The sequence below is a fragment of the Papaver somniferum genome, unplaced genomic scaffold (genome assembly GCF_003573695.1).
Source record: "Papaver somniferum cultivar HN1 unplaced genomic scaffold, ASM357369v1 unplaced-scaffold_19, whole genome shotgun sequence".
NCBI classification, from domain to species: Eukaryota; Viridiplantae; Streptophyta; class Magnoliopsida; order Ranunculales; family Papaveraceae; genus Papaver; species Papaver somniferum.
This window is the reverse complement of record NW_020628818.1, coordinates 2699318-2719584: the sequence shown is the minus strand read 5'-3', so window position 1 is coordinate 2719584 and position 20267 is coordinate 2699318. Positions and strand designations below refer to the sequence as shown.

General features: G+C 35.8%; 1 protein-coding gene and 1 non-coding gene across 2 annotated transcripts in view; both read right to left on the bottom strand.

The window, feature by feature from the left end:
- LOC113338644 (flavin-containing monooxygenase FMO GS-OX-like 4) overlaps window positions 1-19150 on the bottom strand; it is a 31178-nt gene extending 12028 nt beyond the window's left edge. The window contains exon 1 of the mRNA XM_026584020.1: window positions 18987-19150. Coding sequence (XP_026439805.1) covers window positions 18987-19132 — 146 coding nt within the window. The 5' untranslated portion in view covers window positions 19133-19150. The remainder of the gene's footprint in view (window positions 1-18986) is intronic.
- On the bottom strand, window positions 15808-15879 carry TRNAP-UGG. The gene has a single exon. It is a non-coding gene; the product is annotated as a tRNA-Pro (tRNA).
- Window positions 19151-20267: the final 1117 nt, after the last annotated feature.

The following is a 20267-nucleotide window of genomic DNA, read 5'->3' as shown; positions in this document are numbered from 1 at the left end:
GAGAAGAGTATTCAAAGTAAGTGAAATGCTTCATAGAAGTTGTTTTGATTTTGTCTAGGAAACTTCTTTTAAGAATTTTTATTCTTGTTTTTTAAGAAGGATTACTAGGGTTTGGAATAGCCATTATTGTGATTACACATAACTATTTCCAAAGGTTTTCATCTTCAATGTTTTTAGATTTATTTAAATTCTAAGTTATTTGGAAGATGATTTTTGCAGTATTAATCTTTATGGTTTTATATATTGCAAATTTTTATGGGATATGTTGTTTACGTACGTGAACCTTGACTGTCCCATATTTGTTCAAAAGTTATCTTTATTATATGTCGGTATGAAAGTATTGATAAAAGATAGTATGAACTTTTGACTTACAAAAGTTAAGCATTTTATGTCATTATGCAAATATTGATGGAAGAAATGATGAACTTTTGTTTACAAGGATTAAGTCTATTATATGTCATTATGCAAATAGTGATGAAAAATATAATGAATTCTTGTTTATTCCGCAATATTGATCTTCCCTGATCCACATCTTTGTATATGTACTGTGTTGCTCCGTAACTTTTCTTATGTCGAGCATGACCAATTGAATTGATCATTTTTGTAGTTGATTCAATTGAGATTTTTGGATACAAATTCATGTGTTCATGTGGTTTGGTTATATCCAAAGAAATCCTTTTTTTCTTGTAAAACTAAGGTCGCCTTTGTTGTTATTTCGGGAATAAAATTTTACGGGGGAGAGTTCTTTTTGAACTTGTGCTTAATTACCATATCTTTGTGGGGAGTGTGGTTGTGGAATATTATAGGGGTTATCTTGTATCTTTATAAACTCCATGATGAATGCATTTAGCTTCGGATTTATGATTGCATCTAAAGTTGTTGGTATGTTGTTCTCTTTTAGTCATGAAGAATCTCTATGGAAATTTCATGAGGATCCCACTAGTTTTCGTACCTTTGACAATTTATATTGACTAAAAGGGGGAGAATTAATGTGTAGTTTCATACTACAAGTACATATGGTTTGCGGATCATTATGTAAGGGGGAGTGGTTTTCATACTGATATGATGTATTGACTAGGGGGGAGTGATACATATCACCATAGTATTGTTGTCAAAGTTGTGATACAATTGAACTTTGATGTTGTATAATAATACTATGACACTATATAACAATGATCGAGAGCACTTTTTTTCTCATTGTTATCGCTACGGATCTTCAACAACTATGATGCTGAGTTGAACACGTTTAGAATCATGGAGTACTTGGAAGTGACGAAGATTTCGAGTCGTGTTGAATATGCCAAGGAGATCAAGCATTTGGATGAGAAGCTACAAAGTTTTTATTTATTTTGTAATCCATATGTATTGATAGTTTTGTCACTAAAATTGACAAAGGAGGAGATTTTTAGAGCGTTGCTCGGTCGAACTCGCATGCGTTGCTATCTCAAGCATGTTTGTCAATGTTAGTAATCGAAACTATAAGTCTTGATTTCTAGCCTATTTAGATGTCTCGTACTAGGACATAGATTGTGTAGTTGAGCTTTAGATTTCACGGCGTTCATCATTTGAAGACGAAAAACTACTAAGAGGAGCGTGTGGAACTTCATCAACAAAAGGTATGTGGAGACTGAAACTCATCTATCACTTGGAAAGTCTATATCCTATATTGAGACATAAGTCGTGTTACGATATAGTTTTATACTATACACATTTGAGATTTCGAGCTGAGTTTAACTCGCTTACGTATTTCGCAAAATATGTGTTGGCAAGCTTTCGCTTCCACCAAGTTCATCTTACATTCTTGACGAAAGTCAGAATATGATCATTTGAAAATTTCCGAGTAACATCTTACATGGTTTGTGTGATACACTCATTTGGTGAAGACTTGGAATGTTTCATTATGATAATTTCAATAACTTGAAAATCGCTTTGATGCTAATAGTATTGTGAAAACGACTATTGTCATCCTCTAAGAAAGTTTCCATGATTGAAATAAAGAGTTTAAAATCAAGTAACCATGTTTGGATATAAACATAGTGTGTTAATCACATTACTGTGCAAGTCCAAAACCGGCCTGAAGTATGCGTACCAGTACGCGTACTGGTGGTTGCTGATGTCTGGGCAAGTATGCGTACCCATACGCATTTTGACGAAAAGTTCACCTCCGTGAAATTCTGCTGGAGTTTGGAAGAGTGTTAAAGTATGCGCACCCGAACGCGTACTGGCATAACCAAACTCGGTCCGGATACTTAAGTATGCGTACCCATTTGCATACTTGAGTGGGTTACTTTCTAAAATCGGTTGTGTACATGAACTTAAACATTTATAAAATAAGGAATGCAATCTCTGCAAACCGTGGCTATAATGTTCATGAATTTTTTCGAGTGAATCAAACCAATTTTGTTTCAATTGTGTTCTTGTATACTTCTATGAGAATATAACAATTGAACGGCTCTTTAACTAGTTTCTTTTGAGTCATTTGAACTAGTTATGGTTAAGATGAATATGGTTGATATGAGAGTTAATCATATGGCTGACTTCGGTTAACTATTGATAAGCCAACATGGTGTACACGTTTGGGTACGGTTACATAAACCTAAATGAGGGTACATTTCATTTGTGTGTAACAAGCTAAGTTCGATCTAACGGTTGAAAGATATTAGCTTGGTTGAATCAGGTTTTTCATCTAACGGTGAATAATGAATGCTCTGTTACCAAGGTAACTTAGATTGCAAACCCTGATTTGAAAACTATATAAAGGATAACTCTAGCAACTGGGAAACCTAATCCCCACACCTCTTGTGTGTTACTAGTTGCATCAACTAGAGTCGATTTTCCTTTAACCTTAGGTTTCTACCGAGACCTTGTAGGTTAACGACTTGAAAAACTTCATTGGGATTGTGAAGCCAGACTCAACTATTTTTCTTGTAGTTGCGTGTTCTGATCTTGCCCGATTCTATCGTTTGAGTACTATCTTCTCTAAGATTTGCTCGAGATTAATTTCTCCTATAGGCAAGATAAAACGTGATCACAAACATCTTCGTCTCATCGTTTGTGATTCCACAATATCTAGTTTCGTCATCATACGATTTAGATTATTGTGAGGTGATTGATAATACTAGGCTGTTCTTCGGGAATATAAGTCCGGTTTACCAATTGGTTCATGTTCACCTTGATTTATCAAAAGACGAAATGAAAATTCTTGAGTATTTCTGTGGGAGACAGATTTATTCAATTTTATTAGACTTTTCTGTGTGAGACAGATTTGTTTATCAAGTCCTCGACTTTGGGTCGTAGCAACTCTTAGTTGTGGGTGAGATCAGCTAAGGGAATCAGGTGCGTAGTATCCTACTGGTATCAGAGACGTAAGGAGCACAACTATACCTTGAATCAGTGTGAGATTTATTAGGGTTCAACTACAGTCTAGCCGAAGTTAATTGGTAGTAGGCTAGTGTCTGTAGCGGCTTAATACAGTATGGTGTTCAATCTAGACTAGGTCCCGCGGTTTTTCTGCATTTGCGGTTTCCTCGTTAACAAAATTCTGGTGTATGTGTTATTTCTTTCCACATTATATTTTGTTATATAATTTAAATATCACAGGTTGTGCATTGAATTAATCAATTGGGAAATCCAACCTTTGGTTGTTGATTGAAATTGATTGATCCTTGAACATTGGTCTTTGGTACCGTTCAAGTTACTCCTCTTATATTTAATCGGGCTTGCAGATTTCTATTTGTTGATTGCAGATTGAATTAAGAGTTAGAGATATAAAACTCTTGTATATACTTTTCTCTAGATTGAGTCTGAATGTCTAATTGATTCTATAGAAAGTATATTAGAGTAAGTCCTCTCAGATTGCCAAACGAATTATTGGGTATGGTTGTTAGACCCCCGCATTTTCAGAGTAGTACAATACTTAAGTTAAATCGAGTTGGTTGATCTATTCAATCCGAAAAACATAATAATTTCAGTAGATTATTATTACATTAGATATGACTGAACATGTTTTATTGTCTCCACTGGTTATAAAAATAATGTGAAGATATATTAAAGTTCGAGTTAGATGGTTGATTTTTTTCTTCTAGCTAACATCCCATTCGTATTGGATTTATGTAGGAACTAAACAAATTCTTATAGGATCATTCTCGTCTATTGCGTCACTCATGCATTTGATATTAATATTGTCCATTCTGAAAAGGATAAAACATTGGATAAGAATGAATGCATTTGTTGGCTTAAATAATTAAATCTCGAGTTATATTTATCACATGGATAATGAAACTATGTATCATCTTGAAAATCAAGGGATAAAGCTAATCTGTTATGTTGTAAAATATATGGATCTTGTTATATGTCACCATACTGTTGATCTTGAGTACCAAGTAAACAATAACAGAAATGTAAAACGAAATGATGATAGTATCTGGTACACCACAATGTTTTCATATTAACCTATTAAATACACACCTTGTGTAATCTTACAGAAAAAAATAACTGCAAGGAGTAACTTGGTATATAGCATAGGTTCAAAACCGAACCAATTATGGGATCAAATACCAAGTGGATTAACGTACCAGTGTATTTACTTTAACTATAAAGATAAACAAATATAATGCGTAAGTGAAGTAAATCACACAATACACAAGAATTTGTTAATGAGGAAATTGATTGGACGAGAAACCCTGGGACCTAATCCAGTTTTGAATACTCTCATAATTAAGCCATTATACAAATTGGCTACTGTAAATTCGTATAGTTGAGACCAAGTCAACTACTCCTAATTACTTAGTTCTTTCAGTATCTTTATGCTACAACCAGTCTGGTCTGCCCATGTGAATCCAAAGACAAAGTCCATTATCATGAGTTGCTTCACCTGTTGTGAAGACTTCTGCTCTCAACTATGTTGTATCGTAACCCGAAATAGTAAATGAATAACCCGTTACATTAACCACCTCATTGTATATCTCCCAAATCCGAAAATGATTGTAGATAAAGTTGACTATAAAGGATATTCGGTTTAATCAATAGAAGCTCCAAATATCAAACCAATACAAAGATTATAGAAATAATAAATCATGGTGAACAAGTTATATCCAAGATATTAGAGCAATGCTCGGTTGAACCCACAAGTTTGGTTATATTCAGCTTGTTGTCAATGTTAGATGATCAAAACTACATCTTGATTTCTAGTCTACTAAGTCAAGTCTCGGACTAGGTTATAATTTGGCAGTTGAGTATCAGACATTTCCCTCGAAGATGAAGATCGAAGAAAACATGTGGAGAACTTCTACATCAGGTATATGAAGACTGAACCATTCTATTTTACTCACTATCTTACCATTCAAGCTTTTTGAGACGATGTCGTATGACTTTTAGTTAATTTATAAAAAAGAAGTTTCGAGCCAAATTTATCTCGTTAAAAATCTCGAAGTATGATTCTAAGCAGAGATGTTCACCGATCCTTAACAATAGCAGTTCTAAACAATTTGTTGTGTGAATTAATTTGTGGATCAATTGAAAATTTCCCAAGCAAATGAGTTTATCACACGGGAATGTTTCAACATCATAAGAGAGAAGTATTGAACTATCTTATTAAAGGATAGCAAACCGCAAACCATAGATATCTGAGTTTCAGAAATACATGAGGGTTGGCGAACCAGTTCGCAAACCGCAAGATCAGATGGGGACAGTTCACAAATCGTTGTGAACTGAAATTTGGAAGTTGGTATTAAAGACTAGTAATCGACGAACCCGGTTCATGAACCATAGTCAACTGAGTTCGTTAGTCTTATAGGTCTGGTGAGCCCGGTTCCCGAACTGTTGCATCCTGATTCGCGTACAAACCTAATGGTTCATGAATCGTTGTACCAACCGTCCCTGTAGATTTTAGCAGATGCTCAAAGACTTATTTTTTAAATATGTTAGCATTGTTTGAACTTTCTTAAACATTTTTATGACTTCATTGATCAATCAATTACTTATGCGTATGCATCATGATTAAATTATTTAGTGTTTAAATGAACATCAAATTACTTTAACTCTTTTGGCATACTTGCCAAACCGAACAATCATTATACACAGTTCCAGAATCGGTTCCTAGTGTATATTATTCTATTATATTTTCAAAACCTAAAAGTGTTTGCTTGATTCTCAAGTTATCTTAGCTTGACTTCTAAGCAACCCCTGGTCTTTAAAAACTATAAATAAAGATGCTCTTTCAACTGGGAAATTCAATCCCTGACACTTTGTGTCCTAGTTGATTCTAGAGTCGTCCTCTACAGACATAGGTTTCCTCTAAGAAACATAATTAGGTCTACAACTAAAAGATTTCACTTTGGGGATTCGTGAAATCAGGTCCGACTATCTTCACCCTGATAGTTCATGTATCATGATATTGTTTTTTTTCTAGTTATCGAGGTTTTCGTAGTCTCTTTCAGGCAAGATAGATAGTAATCGCAAAGTTCTCTTCGTCTCAGACGTTGTGATTTTTCAATATAGATATCTGAAAACTGATATTAATTGATCATTTGGAGATTTTTCTTGAGAGGTGGTTAAGAATCTAGGCTGATCTTGAGTCATAAGTTCCGGATATGTGAGGTTTGCTAGCTTTGTCTATTGCAAACAAATTTTCTCACCTTGATCTTTAATCTAAACAGAAATCAAATATGCTTATCTACTAGAGGCAGATTGGTATCAAAAAATCTTAGGCCATAAAGGATGTCAACTAAGAGAATCAATTTCGTAGATCCTTGCGATGTTCAAGAGACGTAAAGAGTACGACTGTAACTAAATCGCTTGGAGGGTGTACTTGGTCTCAACTACATTTCAGTGTGAAGTCTGATAGTGGGATAGTGTCTGTAGCGGCTTAATACAGTTTGGTGTTCAAATCTGGACGAGGTCCCGGGGTTTTTCTGCTATTGCAGTTTTCTAGTTAACAAAACTTCTGGTGTCTTGTGTTTTTCCTTTTTCACATTACATTGTTTATATTTATAATTGGATTTATGCAAGTTGTAAGTATTCGATCTTAGTAGATACGTCCATCTAATTGTGATCGATTGTGAGACTCATTCTTGTAGAATTCGTATCTTGAAAGATAGATAACAAGTTTAATTACTTGGCAGAATTCCGATTGGATTATTTAGATACGACTAGATTGATCTTGGATATTGATTTTTGAGATCGTCCAAGTACTCTTTTTAACAATCTGGTTCACAGACTCTTGTCTATATACATACTGATCGAGAAGAGGTTAGAGATATAAACTCTATATACATATTTTCAAGCATCATTCAGTTGGTCAACTTGCAATTGTATTAGGTTTTGTCCATACGGTTTTCCAAACAAAAAAGTTGGTGGTGCACTTGGTACCCCTGCGTTTTCACAAGCAACTCTACAAGAAGAAGCAACTAGACAATGTGTTCGATCTTTCACAAGTCTGATGTCCATCGAAATAAAATAATTGTTTGGATCCCATGGAATCAAGTGCGCATGAAGTATCACAAAAATCAGATACCAAAAAGAAAAAGTGTTATAGTCTTCAATCTTTAATATTCAAAGTAACCCTGCACAAATAACTTGACTCTTACTGATAATTGATTAAACACATAACGGTGTTTGTTAGCAACGATTGATCATTGTTTTATTTACAGATCCTGAATCACGAGATCTATAATAGTCAATCCTGAAACAAACTTGAGTGGCCTTATAACAGAACATACAGACCATATAATAATCAAGTTTCGTCTCATAATCTCTAAGAACTAGAGCAAATCCAGCCACTTTATACTTAGATATCCAAGCTGCATCAACATTGATTTTTTGTTTGTTTTTAACAGGTCCAGTCCAAGGTTTTGTTAACGGTTTAGATTTAGGAATTTTCTTTTTAGTGTTTCCATTTTTTTTTGTCCAGAAAAGAATATGTTTTTGTGTAACTAAAGAAAACTATTGAGGAGTGCATTGTTTTCTCTAAAACACTCTATTGCATCTCTCATTCCATACGAACCACATTTTAGTTAGTACAATTTCCATAGGAACGAAGCTACTAGGATTTTTATCCAAAAAGTTTACAAATATCAATGAGTTTCACTGCAAGGGTTAGATCCAGAGCCAAAGTGATTTAGCAAAAGAACGTTGAGAAAAAAATATGTTTTTGTTTACTCCTCATTACACCCAAAAGAAAAAAACGAAGGAATCAGTGTTCCATAATTAATTACTTCCAGAATTCATCTTGCATATTAAGATTATTCAAACCACTCACATTTAGTTTTTTATACATGGATTTTGAAATAACGAGGATACCAAGAACACTACTTTTCGTATAAACCCTTGCAAGCCACACCTTGTGTAACCTAATACAGACACGAACTTTCAAGAAGATTACTTAAACAAAATGTACACTTGGTACATAGCGTAAGTTCGAAATTGTATCAAACCAAGTGTTGATTAAAATATAATTATATTTACTTTAATTATAAATACTAAGCAATATAACGAGGAAGTAAAGTAAATAACACGACACTTAAGATTTTTTTAACGAGGAAACTGCAAGGCGGAAAAACCTTAGGACCTAGACAGTTTTGAGTACTCTTAGAACTAAGCAGCTATACAAATTGACTACCACAACTTCTTATGGAGATTTTAGAATGGTGGGTCTGCTTCCCTCACCGGAAGGAAATAGATCTCTATATGTTGGATCTCCAAGTAGTCAGGAACAACACAACACCAATCTGGACGTTAACACCAGCGCCAAGAGAAGAGGAGGAGGAGGTCAGAAAGATGGAAAAGCAAGCAAGAGACGCATCCCAAAGAGCATCAAAAAGATGTTCAAACGAGTTCAACTATTCTGAGCACAAGGAATTCAAGCTGAAGGTAAAATAAGATAAAAGCAGGGACTGTGACATTGCGATAAGGCAACTTCGAAAAATTTGTCTTTCGCGAGAATAACACTACATGGATTTTAAGATGAATAAGATACTCTCCTTGAACACTTCAACAATGAATCCACGACAACTTGCTACATGGGCTAGAGAAATGGATAAAGCGGAAACAAGTCCCTGAACAACCTAACCGGTATGAGAATGAGGAAGACGATGCCGATGATACCTCAGAAGAGGACGAAGATGAACACCGTCTTGATTAGTTATGCAGCTAATTTTTATTTTTATTGGTTAAGTTTAATTTTAATGTTTAGTAAAAATTACTTTTAATGTAATTGTCTTAACCTATCAATTAATTTAAATAGTCTCACTGCATTACATCTAATAAAAAAACAACATTAAATTGAAAAACAACATCTATCTGCCTCGGTCTCGTCCACCCTGGTTTTGACGCCCCCACGCATCGTCTCTTCCTCCTTTTATATCCCAAAGGTGCTTAGTTAGGTCCTCCCTTATCCTTCCATAGAGTCCTCGGTTTTGGATTCTGTCGATGGCAAGCTTAGAATCTCTTGCCGGACGGCCATGTTGCACTCAAGCCTCGACCTTAAATCGTCGTTTGGAAAACTAGTCTAGGTTGGGTCATATATGGTTTCCTCAATGACCATGTTATACAGAATGATGCAAGTTAGCATAATTTTGTTCATTTCTTATGCAAAACGTTGGCATCGTTGTTTGAACCAGGGAGTCCAAAAAACAGCATGTTAAAACCAATAATCATAAGTAGCCGACGCTTCCAAAATTATAGTTGGTTTTGGATAATGATCCTTATATTGAGTTTCCCATTCAACCTGACACGTATGCCACGTCTAGTGCATGCATTCAAGACTACCTAACATTCATGGAAAACCCCTCGTGGTGTTTTTGGCATCTTCCTGAATAGGCTTTCTTAAAAAAGTTGGACCAAAATGCTCAACTATTGTTTCGCAAAACAATTTGAGATACCTAAAAGCGGTTGTTTTTCCAATACGGATATAGTCATATGTGGAATCCGCCGTTACCTCGTAACGTAGTATATGAAGGACGTTAGTGACCTTTTGTTCGAGACAAAATCCTCGTACATGTCCTGCATCATACATTCATACTGATACTTAAATGAAGGTTGTATCTGACAAAGCTCGGCAATAACCTTTGCATCAAGTTGCGGCCCATGCGGAATCGACGCTAAAAATCCTCATCGGAATAGACACATCCATGATTAAAATAATCTAGCATCATCTTGTCGTGGTAAAAATGTCGATCTCGCCATGTTCTTCTTTTGGTCATAACTTCATGTGGCTCTAAAGGATTTGGTATTATCCCTAATTGTAATTGCAACATAAAATTTTGCCTCCTTCTATTTTGAATTGCGTCTTCATCCATTTGACGCAAATAAACTTCCTCCTCTTCTTCATACAAGGTTTCATCCATTTCCATATCGTCCACAAAAGAATCAAAACCAGAATTCATGGTTGAAAATTGAAAGGGGTTGAAATTGCGAAAAAAAATAATTGGATGAAAGATTGTTGTGAATTTGGGATCTCAAGCTCGAGTAGTATTTATTGGGGTAGAAACACTAGCCATTCAGGTGACCATTAAAAAGTAGTCGTGTGTGGTCCAAGAAAACCCGCCAGCGAATTATGTTTACCACCCGGTGGTTGTACTTAATCCGTGCGTCTGACTTTAATGCGCGCAGTACATTTATCATAGTGGAAAAACCTGTTTGCCCATCCACCTGGCTAAACAATTTTTTACCCCTACTATATTTTCTTGTAACCTTTGTGTTTTTTTTTTTTGTTTTTTTTTAATCTTAAAAATGGATGCATTATAACTGTGTGCACCAAGGACGAATATTTCAAAGTTACGGTAGATCCTAACATCAAAACATACTGTCGTCATCATCGATGAAGGCTAACCAGGTAAGCCGCCGATCTCGACCCTAAACATAAACATAAGCGTTATCTCTTTTTATCTCGTTCGATTTAGGGTTGATAGTTGATTTATTTTCTTAATCGATCAGTGTAGACTGTAGTGTCTTTTTTTTCTTTTTGTTTCAAATTTTTTTTGTTTAGGAATTGTTGTGTTCCTATGGATCCTTAGATAAAGATTGAACATACTTTTTGTTTATAGATACAATAATCGAAAAGAGTAATAATGGAAAAGATGAAACTTGCAAGGAACCTATGTAAGACGGTCTACGGATTTAATACAGAACGATCAACCAGCGTCTCAAAAATACCATCGAGGAATTTCATTATGTTTCTGTATGTTCTTGAAACCCTTCCTAAACTGAATTGTGGACTGGATGATAGCACGACTGGCAGCATGGTTGGCAAATTGGACCAAAACTGGGAGAACCAGTCCACAAACCGAGTTGCGCGAACTGGACCGGTGAAGTAGGCTAGATAAAATGGACCGGCGGACCGGTATGGCAGACAGGGTCTTGACTAATTGTTGTTGACTTTGACTATTGGCCATCATTAGACTTCATGGCATACTGGGCGGGCTGGTGGGTTGTGTTGGTTGGCCGGATGGCAGACTTAGATGACTGCTGAATGATGGTTCAAACAACATTCTGGCCCAATTTGTGACAATTTTATCGTGGTACAAACAACTTTATGGAGCATATTTTTCTGGTTGTCACTCCACAAGAGAATGAAAGACTAATCTGTATACCATCTGAGCTAGAGATTTAGGACACTCTAAAGAGTATGGATAAATGGAAAGCTCTAGGTTCGGATGGATTTCCTCCGAGTTTTTTTAGTTTTTAATGGGAGGTTCTTAAGGATGATTTGGTTTCTATGGTTCAAGATTTTTTCAAGAATGGTTTTCTTAGCAAGAAACTAAATAAAACACGACTTATGCTAGTTCCTAAAGTCAAGACTCCAAGTTCACCTTATGATTACAGGACGATTGCATTGTGTAATACCACTTATAAGCTTATATCTTAACTGATGGCAAGAAATATGAAGATTCTGCTAGATAGAGTGATATCCCCTTTACAATCTGCTTATGTACCAGGTACACTCATCTCAAATAATGTCTCTCTTTCTCATGAGATTATTCATACACTTAAAAAGAAAAAGATAGGTGATAACTATTTGGCGTTAAATATAGACAGCTTTTGACATGCTAGAATGGAATTTTGTCATTGAAGTTATGAAGAGAATGTGCTTTGGAGAGAAGTGGTGTTCACTGATAAAGGCACCTCCCATAAGCCATCTGTTATTTGTGGATAACTGTTTAATCTTTGTAAAAGCAAATCTTGACAATATCAGAAATCTCCAGAGCATTCTTGAGGCTTTCAGCTTAGATTTAAGTCAGTTACTAAACTATCAAAAATTTAGTATTTCTTTCTGAAAAGCACTTGGTAACTATGCTGCTTCAGATATTATTGGCATTCTCAATGCTAAAAAAATAAATCCAAATGAGAAATACTTAGGGATTCCTCTTATCCTGAATAAGAAGAAGAAAGTATCCTTTAATTTTATCATTGAGAACATGGAGAAAAAATTATCCATATGGTGTGGTAAGCTACAATCTCAATTAGGCAGGTCAGTGATGCTGAAAAATGTTCTATATTCAGTTTCTCTTCATCAGATGAGTTCATTCATATTACCTGAGGAAGCTATCTATAAAATTGATTCTCTACAGCTGCATTACTGGTGGAACAATCCGTCTAGGAAAGGTTTCTATCCCACAACATGGTTTGGTATGTGCAGAACTTATGCGGATGGTGGTCTTAACTTCAGAGATGTGATATGTTTCAATCATGCTTAACTGTTATAGTCTTCTTGAGACTCTGCACTGTTAAAAATAACTTTTGCAGAGGTTCTCTAAGAGCTAAATATTTCAAAAACTTCAATCATCTTCATGCCCCTAAAAGGCGAACTCTATATGGTCTTGGAAGAGTATCAGTTCAGAATTTGAGTTCATATACAAATACAACTTATGGTCAGTTGGAGATGGTACTCAGATTCTTATATGGCAGGATAAGTGGGTCTCCTCTTTGGAATGGTCCTCCTTCTGAAAACCCTCATGGTTATAAGTATGTTGGTGAGCTTATTGACTCAACTAGTAAAACATGGAAGACTGATCTTATTCTTCATCTTTTTGATCATGAAATAGCTCAAAAAATCTTAGCCATAAGAGTTCATCTTCATAGTGAAGAAAAATTAGTCTGTACAAGAACTAAGAATGGTCGTTTTACTGTGAAGTCTGCATATCAAGCATTATAAAACTTAAAGTATCGTAATGGAAATGAACAACCTCCATATGATAATACAAAACCTCCGGACAAGAATTTGGGGCCTGAATTTGGTCCCTAGAATCAAGTTATTCTTGTGGAAATGCGCTAAAGATATTCTATCTTTCAAATAATGAATAAGTAAAAGATTGCCTCAAGAGGATATAAAATACAACAGATGTGGTTGTGCAGTGGAAACTACCATGCATATTCTCATAGATTGTCCATATGCAAGAGTTGTCTGGTTTGGAGCTGGATATGTGATTTCTGATCAACAATGGTCTTCACCAAAATGGATTTCTTCCCAGATTCAAAGCTCTGATAAGAAATTGGTGACTATAATGGTAGTAATCAGGTGGCAGTTCTGGAAGGATAGAAACTGCGTTTTTTTTTGGCAACAAACGTTCTTCCCCTCAGCAATTAATCCACGTATTAATAAATTTCTTAGTGATTCTGACTCTGTATGCAGGTCTTACCATCGTATTGTCAGAGCAGTTGTTGATCACAGATGGACTCCTCCTTGCTGAAGACTTTATTAAATTAAAAACTGATGCATCTTTTCTGTTGTATAACTAAGGAGGGAGGATATGGTCTGCTTTGGAATTTTGCAGGTACTCATTTAGCTTCAGCCTACAAGAACTTCCAGGATGCACCAGGTCCAGAACATTTGGAATGCTTAGCTGTCTTGGAATTGTTAAAGCTTGCAATTCAGTGGGAATTCAAGAAGATAGTCATTTAAGTGGATTATGAAGCATTAGCTAAAGCATGACAGGGTGAAGAATCTGATGTCCCTTGGGAGTCAAGATGGATCGTAGAAGATATTTGTTTTATTTTATTTTTTCTTTTGAATTTTGGTATTGTAAGCACACAAATAGATAAGCAAATAAGTGTGCAAATAATCTTGCAAAATATGGTCGAAAAGAAGGCCCACTACAAGAAACTTAACCTATTGCATCACCCAATGATTATGGCATAAACCCCTACTAATGCCGCGATAACCTATGTAGCAAGAAGTCTATTGCTGCATCCAATCTTTATTGCTGCAACAAGAGATTATGCTTTTCTACGACACTCTTTTCATATTGTTGCTACAGTTGTGTGGCAAAAGTTTTATTTTATAGCAGTAAATTATAGTTTTTAGCTGCAGCTGAAAAGTACTGTGACTAGAAATTTGCTTTTGCAACACCTATATTGAAGGTGTGGCAATATATGGTGCAGTAATAGGTTGATTTTCTTGTAGTAGGTATCTCTGGTACTTGGATTAGAGAACCTCCTCCATTCTTGTTAAACAGTATTCAGTAATATTGTGCTTATTAATCTATAGTTTGGTTTGCATTAAAAAAAAAGTAATTTGTACCCATTACAAAGGTGAAATCCAACCATATAAGACACCAGCAACTCGCTTTGTAATTCCGATGAAGGGAAAGGGTTAACCTGGAAACAGAAGGCAATTATGCTGAACAAAAGCGTCCACACGGTCAGCGCAGTACTGAATAAGCATTCTATTGGAGCTGTTCATTTCATTATTCTTGATAAGAAATAGTTGTATGCATACATTAACTACCGAGAACTCTAAATATAAATCAAAACTACAACCCCCAATTTCGCTGTTGGGTAAAATTATTGTTAATCCGAGTGTACGAGGATTAGAAAGAAATTTTTTTTCTCTCTCCTAAACCTAAAAAAAAAAAAGGAAAAATACTCATCAACTTCTTCTTTCTTTGCTCAGATCTAGTCCTTTAGGGGCAAAGATTCGTTTGTTTTGAGTGATTTAAGATTTATTTGTTGTTTTTCAATAATTTCTTCGCTATTACAGCGATTTTATCTTCGCTATTAGGGGCGATTTTATCAACACTTTCAGAGTGTTTCTTTCTAACGTTTTGTTCGTGTTTGGTTATCTTGTTACAAGTACATCAACGATTCGGCAGGGTAAGATCAATTTCTTCTTCATCATAAAAATAGATCTAACGTCTTCCGGGTTATTCGCTGCATATGAAGAATTTTTGGGCAAATCACTCCTCAATCATGGGACCATCTCTTTTTCTAAAAAAAAATCTATCAAAATGGTCGAATTATAATTTTAGATACCATTTCTTCTCCAATCTCAAAAATACAAGGCTTAGGTGCTATCGTTGTAGATCGCTCTTTCTCTTCGCGATTTATTTGCTCTTTGCATCTTTCTTTCTATTTATTTCATATTATGATGTACTTGTTCTTCTTGAAAACCATCATGTAAAAGTTTCTATTTGGAATGAAATACTTATGGTTTGATGATGAAAAAAAAAAAAAAAAAATTGTTGTTGATGAGGGGAAAAATCATAGTGAAATAAAGAGCATCCCTTACCAAAGCATAGCCCCTTGATGGAAGATTGTCCCTCCAATATTGTCTCCTACCCCTTCTTCCCCTTGAAAAATTAGGGTCAGCTGTATTTGGAGAAGATGAAGATGTACCTTCCAGGGTAAACCGATAAAAGGAAGCTATGGAGACAACAATGGTGGGAAAACGTGTTTATAAAGAGGTCCCACACGCCTATGCAATTTTCATCCACAGTCAATATTATAGGTCTCTACCTGGAAAATAAAAAACAACATATCAAAGTAATCTGCACATTTATGTTTCCATTAGAAGCACAACCATAAAAAGGATTTGGGGCATTCCGAGAATCGAACTCGGGACCTCTCACACCCAAAGCGAGAATCATACCACTAGACCAAATGCCCTGTTATTATAGAAAATAGAACTAATTTATTATGATCAGAGTTTTAATCTGAGCACAGCTATCAGGCATCTTCAAATTTTACAGGCTATTAACTGAATTTAGAGGACTAGCACAACTATAGGATTCAGGAAAAGAAAATCTCTGTGTAGCTGATCACTTGATTATTATGTAGTGCCTCTTGGATACTCGTACTAGAAAGTTACAAGGGGTTACGTTTAGAGAGATATGATCATAGCAAATTGAAATGGGTCAGTCATGTATGAAATGATCAGGAATGAAAAATGTGCAAGTACCACCAATATGGCCTAGCCTACAATGAATTGAGTGGAGGAATAGGATTCAGCTACGTTAAATGGCCAAAGCAAGGGTAGTAAAACATACCCCGTACAATGCAGAATGACATCAGCAGCGACCGAGTTCCCATCTTGAAAAGCCACTCTGCCATCATCATGGGTACTCTCTATCTGTGCTGTTCGGTCTATAATTAGCAGGTCTCCTCGGTGTCATTAAATCTAAACAATTCTGGAATAGATTTGTTTTGGAACAAGCAGCTCTAACTTGCAATCAAAGAATTGGCTTATGGTAGGATGAAGTCGCATGTTTTCATGGCCTTGCAGCTTTGTAGGTACGCCTTCAGTGAGAGAAAGGTCTTCCTGCAACATGAACTTCTTTCGCAACAGCCATGTCCCTCGAGATGTCCTGACCACTAGCTGACATTCCTATCACTAACACCACCTGTAAAGTGGCAAGAAAATAATAAACATACTTAACTAAAGAAAGAAAAGGATATGGGAGGATGACACAAACATCAATGACATTCAAGCATATTCTCTTCTGGTCTTGCCAAAAGTCTTGATTCTCATTTGAGATCTCCCGCGACAAAAGTTAAAGCAGCTGCTTTCTTTATCTCGCTTGCCGTTAGTCCGTCTAGCGCCTTTTGGTTGGGGTCCGTTAGACCGCTTGGATGGGTAGCGCTACACTGACCAAGTGGGCTCCCAATTGAAATCCCGACTGGACATCCAACGGGCAGGAGGGTAGCGCTCCTAGCATCTAGACCTGTGCGGGCAAATGGGCCCACTGCTTGTCTCAGTCGGGATTTACTGTCGGGACTCCGAATCGGGTAAGTCTATCATTTCTATATTCTCGTTGCTTTTTTCCCACAAAACTTGTTTAACTGCAGTCAATTTCTTCCCCAACTATGATGAAGAACGCCGAGGAACGTAAAAAAGAAGATGGTATTTCACATTGCTGATCTTTGTAAGTCTAAGGAGTTCATTTTTCGTTTCAACAAACCAGTGTGCAAAACTTCAAACTCCTAAATGTTGCCAAGTTAGCCACAGATAGTCAAAGCAATCTTTGGAATTCGACTTGCAGAATGTAATGAAGCTTCTCTTTAAAAGAAAAAAAAAAGGAGAAACGATGAAGCTTTATATCTAACTGAATTCTTATATCAGAATAAATGATGTTTTTTTAATTAGAATAGGACACTCGCATTAGGTCCAACGAACTCGTAACCATAAAATAGAAGTAAGAGAATACACTCTAAGTTAAGCAGTATTTTCTTATTCATTCCCTTAAAAAAATCAGAAATGTTTTCTGGCAGCAGGACACACTATCAACCTACGTTCTTGGCAATACAAATGACTATAAGGGTCTCGAGGAGGTGTCTTTTGTGATTTATATAACAGTGGACAAACGTCGAAATAGAAAAACATTTCACAAGGTAAGCAGGATATGCAGTTATAATTTAGATTGCTAGCAGTAGAGAAGGTTCAAACTTGCCAGCAAATTAAAGAATACTACATTTCATATGATTTAATAATAGCAACTTTTGTTGTTAGGTTAATCCACCTGTGCTACTACATGAAAGGCATTATTTGCTACAGAAAGTCACTTTCCCTATACAATTATAGTTGATACTGTCCTCCTTGTCACCATTGTCTGTATAGGTTTTTCTGAACCATTTACTGTTTAGTTACAACTTTCAATCATTAATAAGAACGACTACATCGTCTCTCTTGTTGGAGAATATTGTTTCTAACGAATGACTTAATTCCTCCGTCATCATAGAGCCGCAAAACATCTAACTCTAGTGATATCACTAAAGCAAGTTCTAGAGCATGCATCTACCAACGAATACAACAAAGTATAGTTCATTATGCAAAACCTAAAAGTATAAGGAGAAAAATAGATTGTTTCATACTTGATCACGAAATGGCTCAGGAACATGGTAATTGTGTCTATGCATTTGCTTTCCAGGCCATTCATTAATACCTAGACAGAACAAATGGAGCACAAATGTAACATTCATGACCACAACATTTGTTGCTAAAATTACTTAAGCTTAAGGACCAAAATTTGAAGTACAATCATCCGCTTTAGGTATATGTGAATTGAACCTGCAGTTTCTGAAGCTCAGAAATCATGTGGACCTTCAAAATACTTCCATTTCACTCTATCAAAGACAGTGTCTACACAAAAACAGTGATACTGTCTTTGAGTAAGCTTAGTCTCTTAAGCTCTAATGTTCAGTAGGCAGATCAATGACCATTTGCACCAAAATAAGCAGCAGTAAACAATCGAAGTTACCTTGCAAAGGGCATTTTACATATTTCAGATTTATTTTACAGGCTATCCTGATTTACTAAACATGCCCACAGTCTCACATATCATCATTCAATTGACCAACATTAGCAATAAAGAAAAACATCAACTAAACTCAAAAACGTGATGGAATTCACATATATACCTGGACTTTCAGCAATATTTGGCTCTGTACAATGCCCATTACAAACAACCACACCATCAAAAACCTCATCCACAGCTTCTCCACCACCACCTCTCATATTTTGAGCTGATCTAACCACCCATTTCTCCCCATCCTTATCATCATCTTTCAACAACCCAACATGAAACACCTCCGTTTCAAACCTAATCAACTCAATGAGTTTAAAATCATTAGCAAAATCTTTCAAATAATGCAACACCTCTTTATGGGTAATCTCGGAAACCCATAGATTCTCTAGGGAGATTTGTTCGAAGAGACTTGTATAGACTAGTATGGATTATGTTTCGAGATTGGATGAATCGTTTGGATCGTAAACCCATGTTCCTCCGATTTGGTTACTGCGTTCGAAGACTACTGTTTTGTGACCTTCTCTGCGTAGCTCTCTAGCTGCAACTAAACCAGCAGCTCCAGCGCCAATCACTTCTATGTTTCTTGATGTTAGAGAGGACGGAATTCGTGAATTCATTGTTGAGACGAGAGGATTTGGGAAGCGACGGATGTCACCACCACCGTATGCTGGTGATGACATCTTTTAAAGGTTTTCACTGTAGTAATTTAATAAGAGATTTGTTAATTTAATGTTTTTTTTTTCATGCCACGTGGATGGGTTAAGTGGGTCACTCCAGTATGAAAGTGGTGGCGGACTAAAGTAAAACCGCCCGGAGTGATAAAGGAGGCGGCTAAGGTTAAGCCGGCGGTCGAAGTTTAGCCGCCAACGGCTAGATTGTTACAGTGAAAAACTAGCTAGATGTTTTTACCGCTATAAATTATCCTCACTTTCAAACACTCAAGTCACACCAAAATTCACTTCTTTTGTATTTTCTCTGCTAAATTTTTTCTGATTTTTATTGTAGTATTTGGATTCCTAAATTGAAATGTCTTTGTGCTACCAAACTTGAAGTTGTTGTTTCTAAGATATGTGATGGAAAGGAATATGTGAATTTTAAAAGTTAATCCAGGAAAATGTTCCGCTAAGAAGCAAAGAAGAGCTCAAGTTTTGAAAGTTAACAACCGAAGTTACAAAACCAGGAAAAAACTGTTTAAGAGCGCGTTGAATGGAAAATACGTCAAATGGAGATAACCAAAAAGCCAAAATTTGTCCCAATTTTTTATCAAAGTCTTTATTTTCTTGTAACAAACGAGGCAGTATTAATGAATTAGAAAATTTTATGACTTAAAGTTTTGCTTTCCATTATTAATTAATTGGTACTTATTAATTTGATTTAATCGATGCACGTGTATTACCAACAACTATATAAAAACGATTCTATTTATAAACGGTTATTTTTTTGAAAATTACCGATGCTATATAATAATGACTTTATTTTTATTATAAATACCACACCATTAACAATTTTCATTCTCAGCCAACCTATAGAGCTCATTCCCAACTAACACCACTCACCATGTTTTCTAAAAGCAAAGAGAAACAAATACTATGTGTGGAAGCAAAAGAGGTTTATCCATTATGTTTCATGATTAACCAAAGTATGATACAATGCCCTTGGGTGTATTCATAATGTCCACAAGAAGGTTGTTCGCACATCAGAATGGTCATTGAATCACAGTCGAAAAAGCTCATGTATTCGCAATGTCAAAAT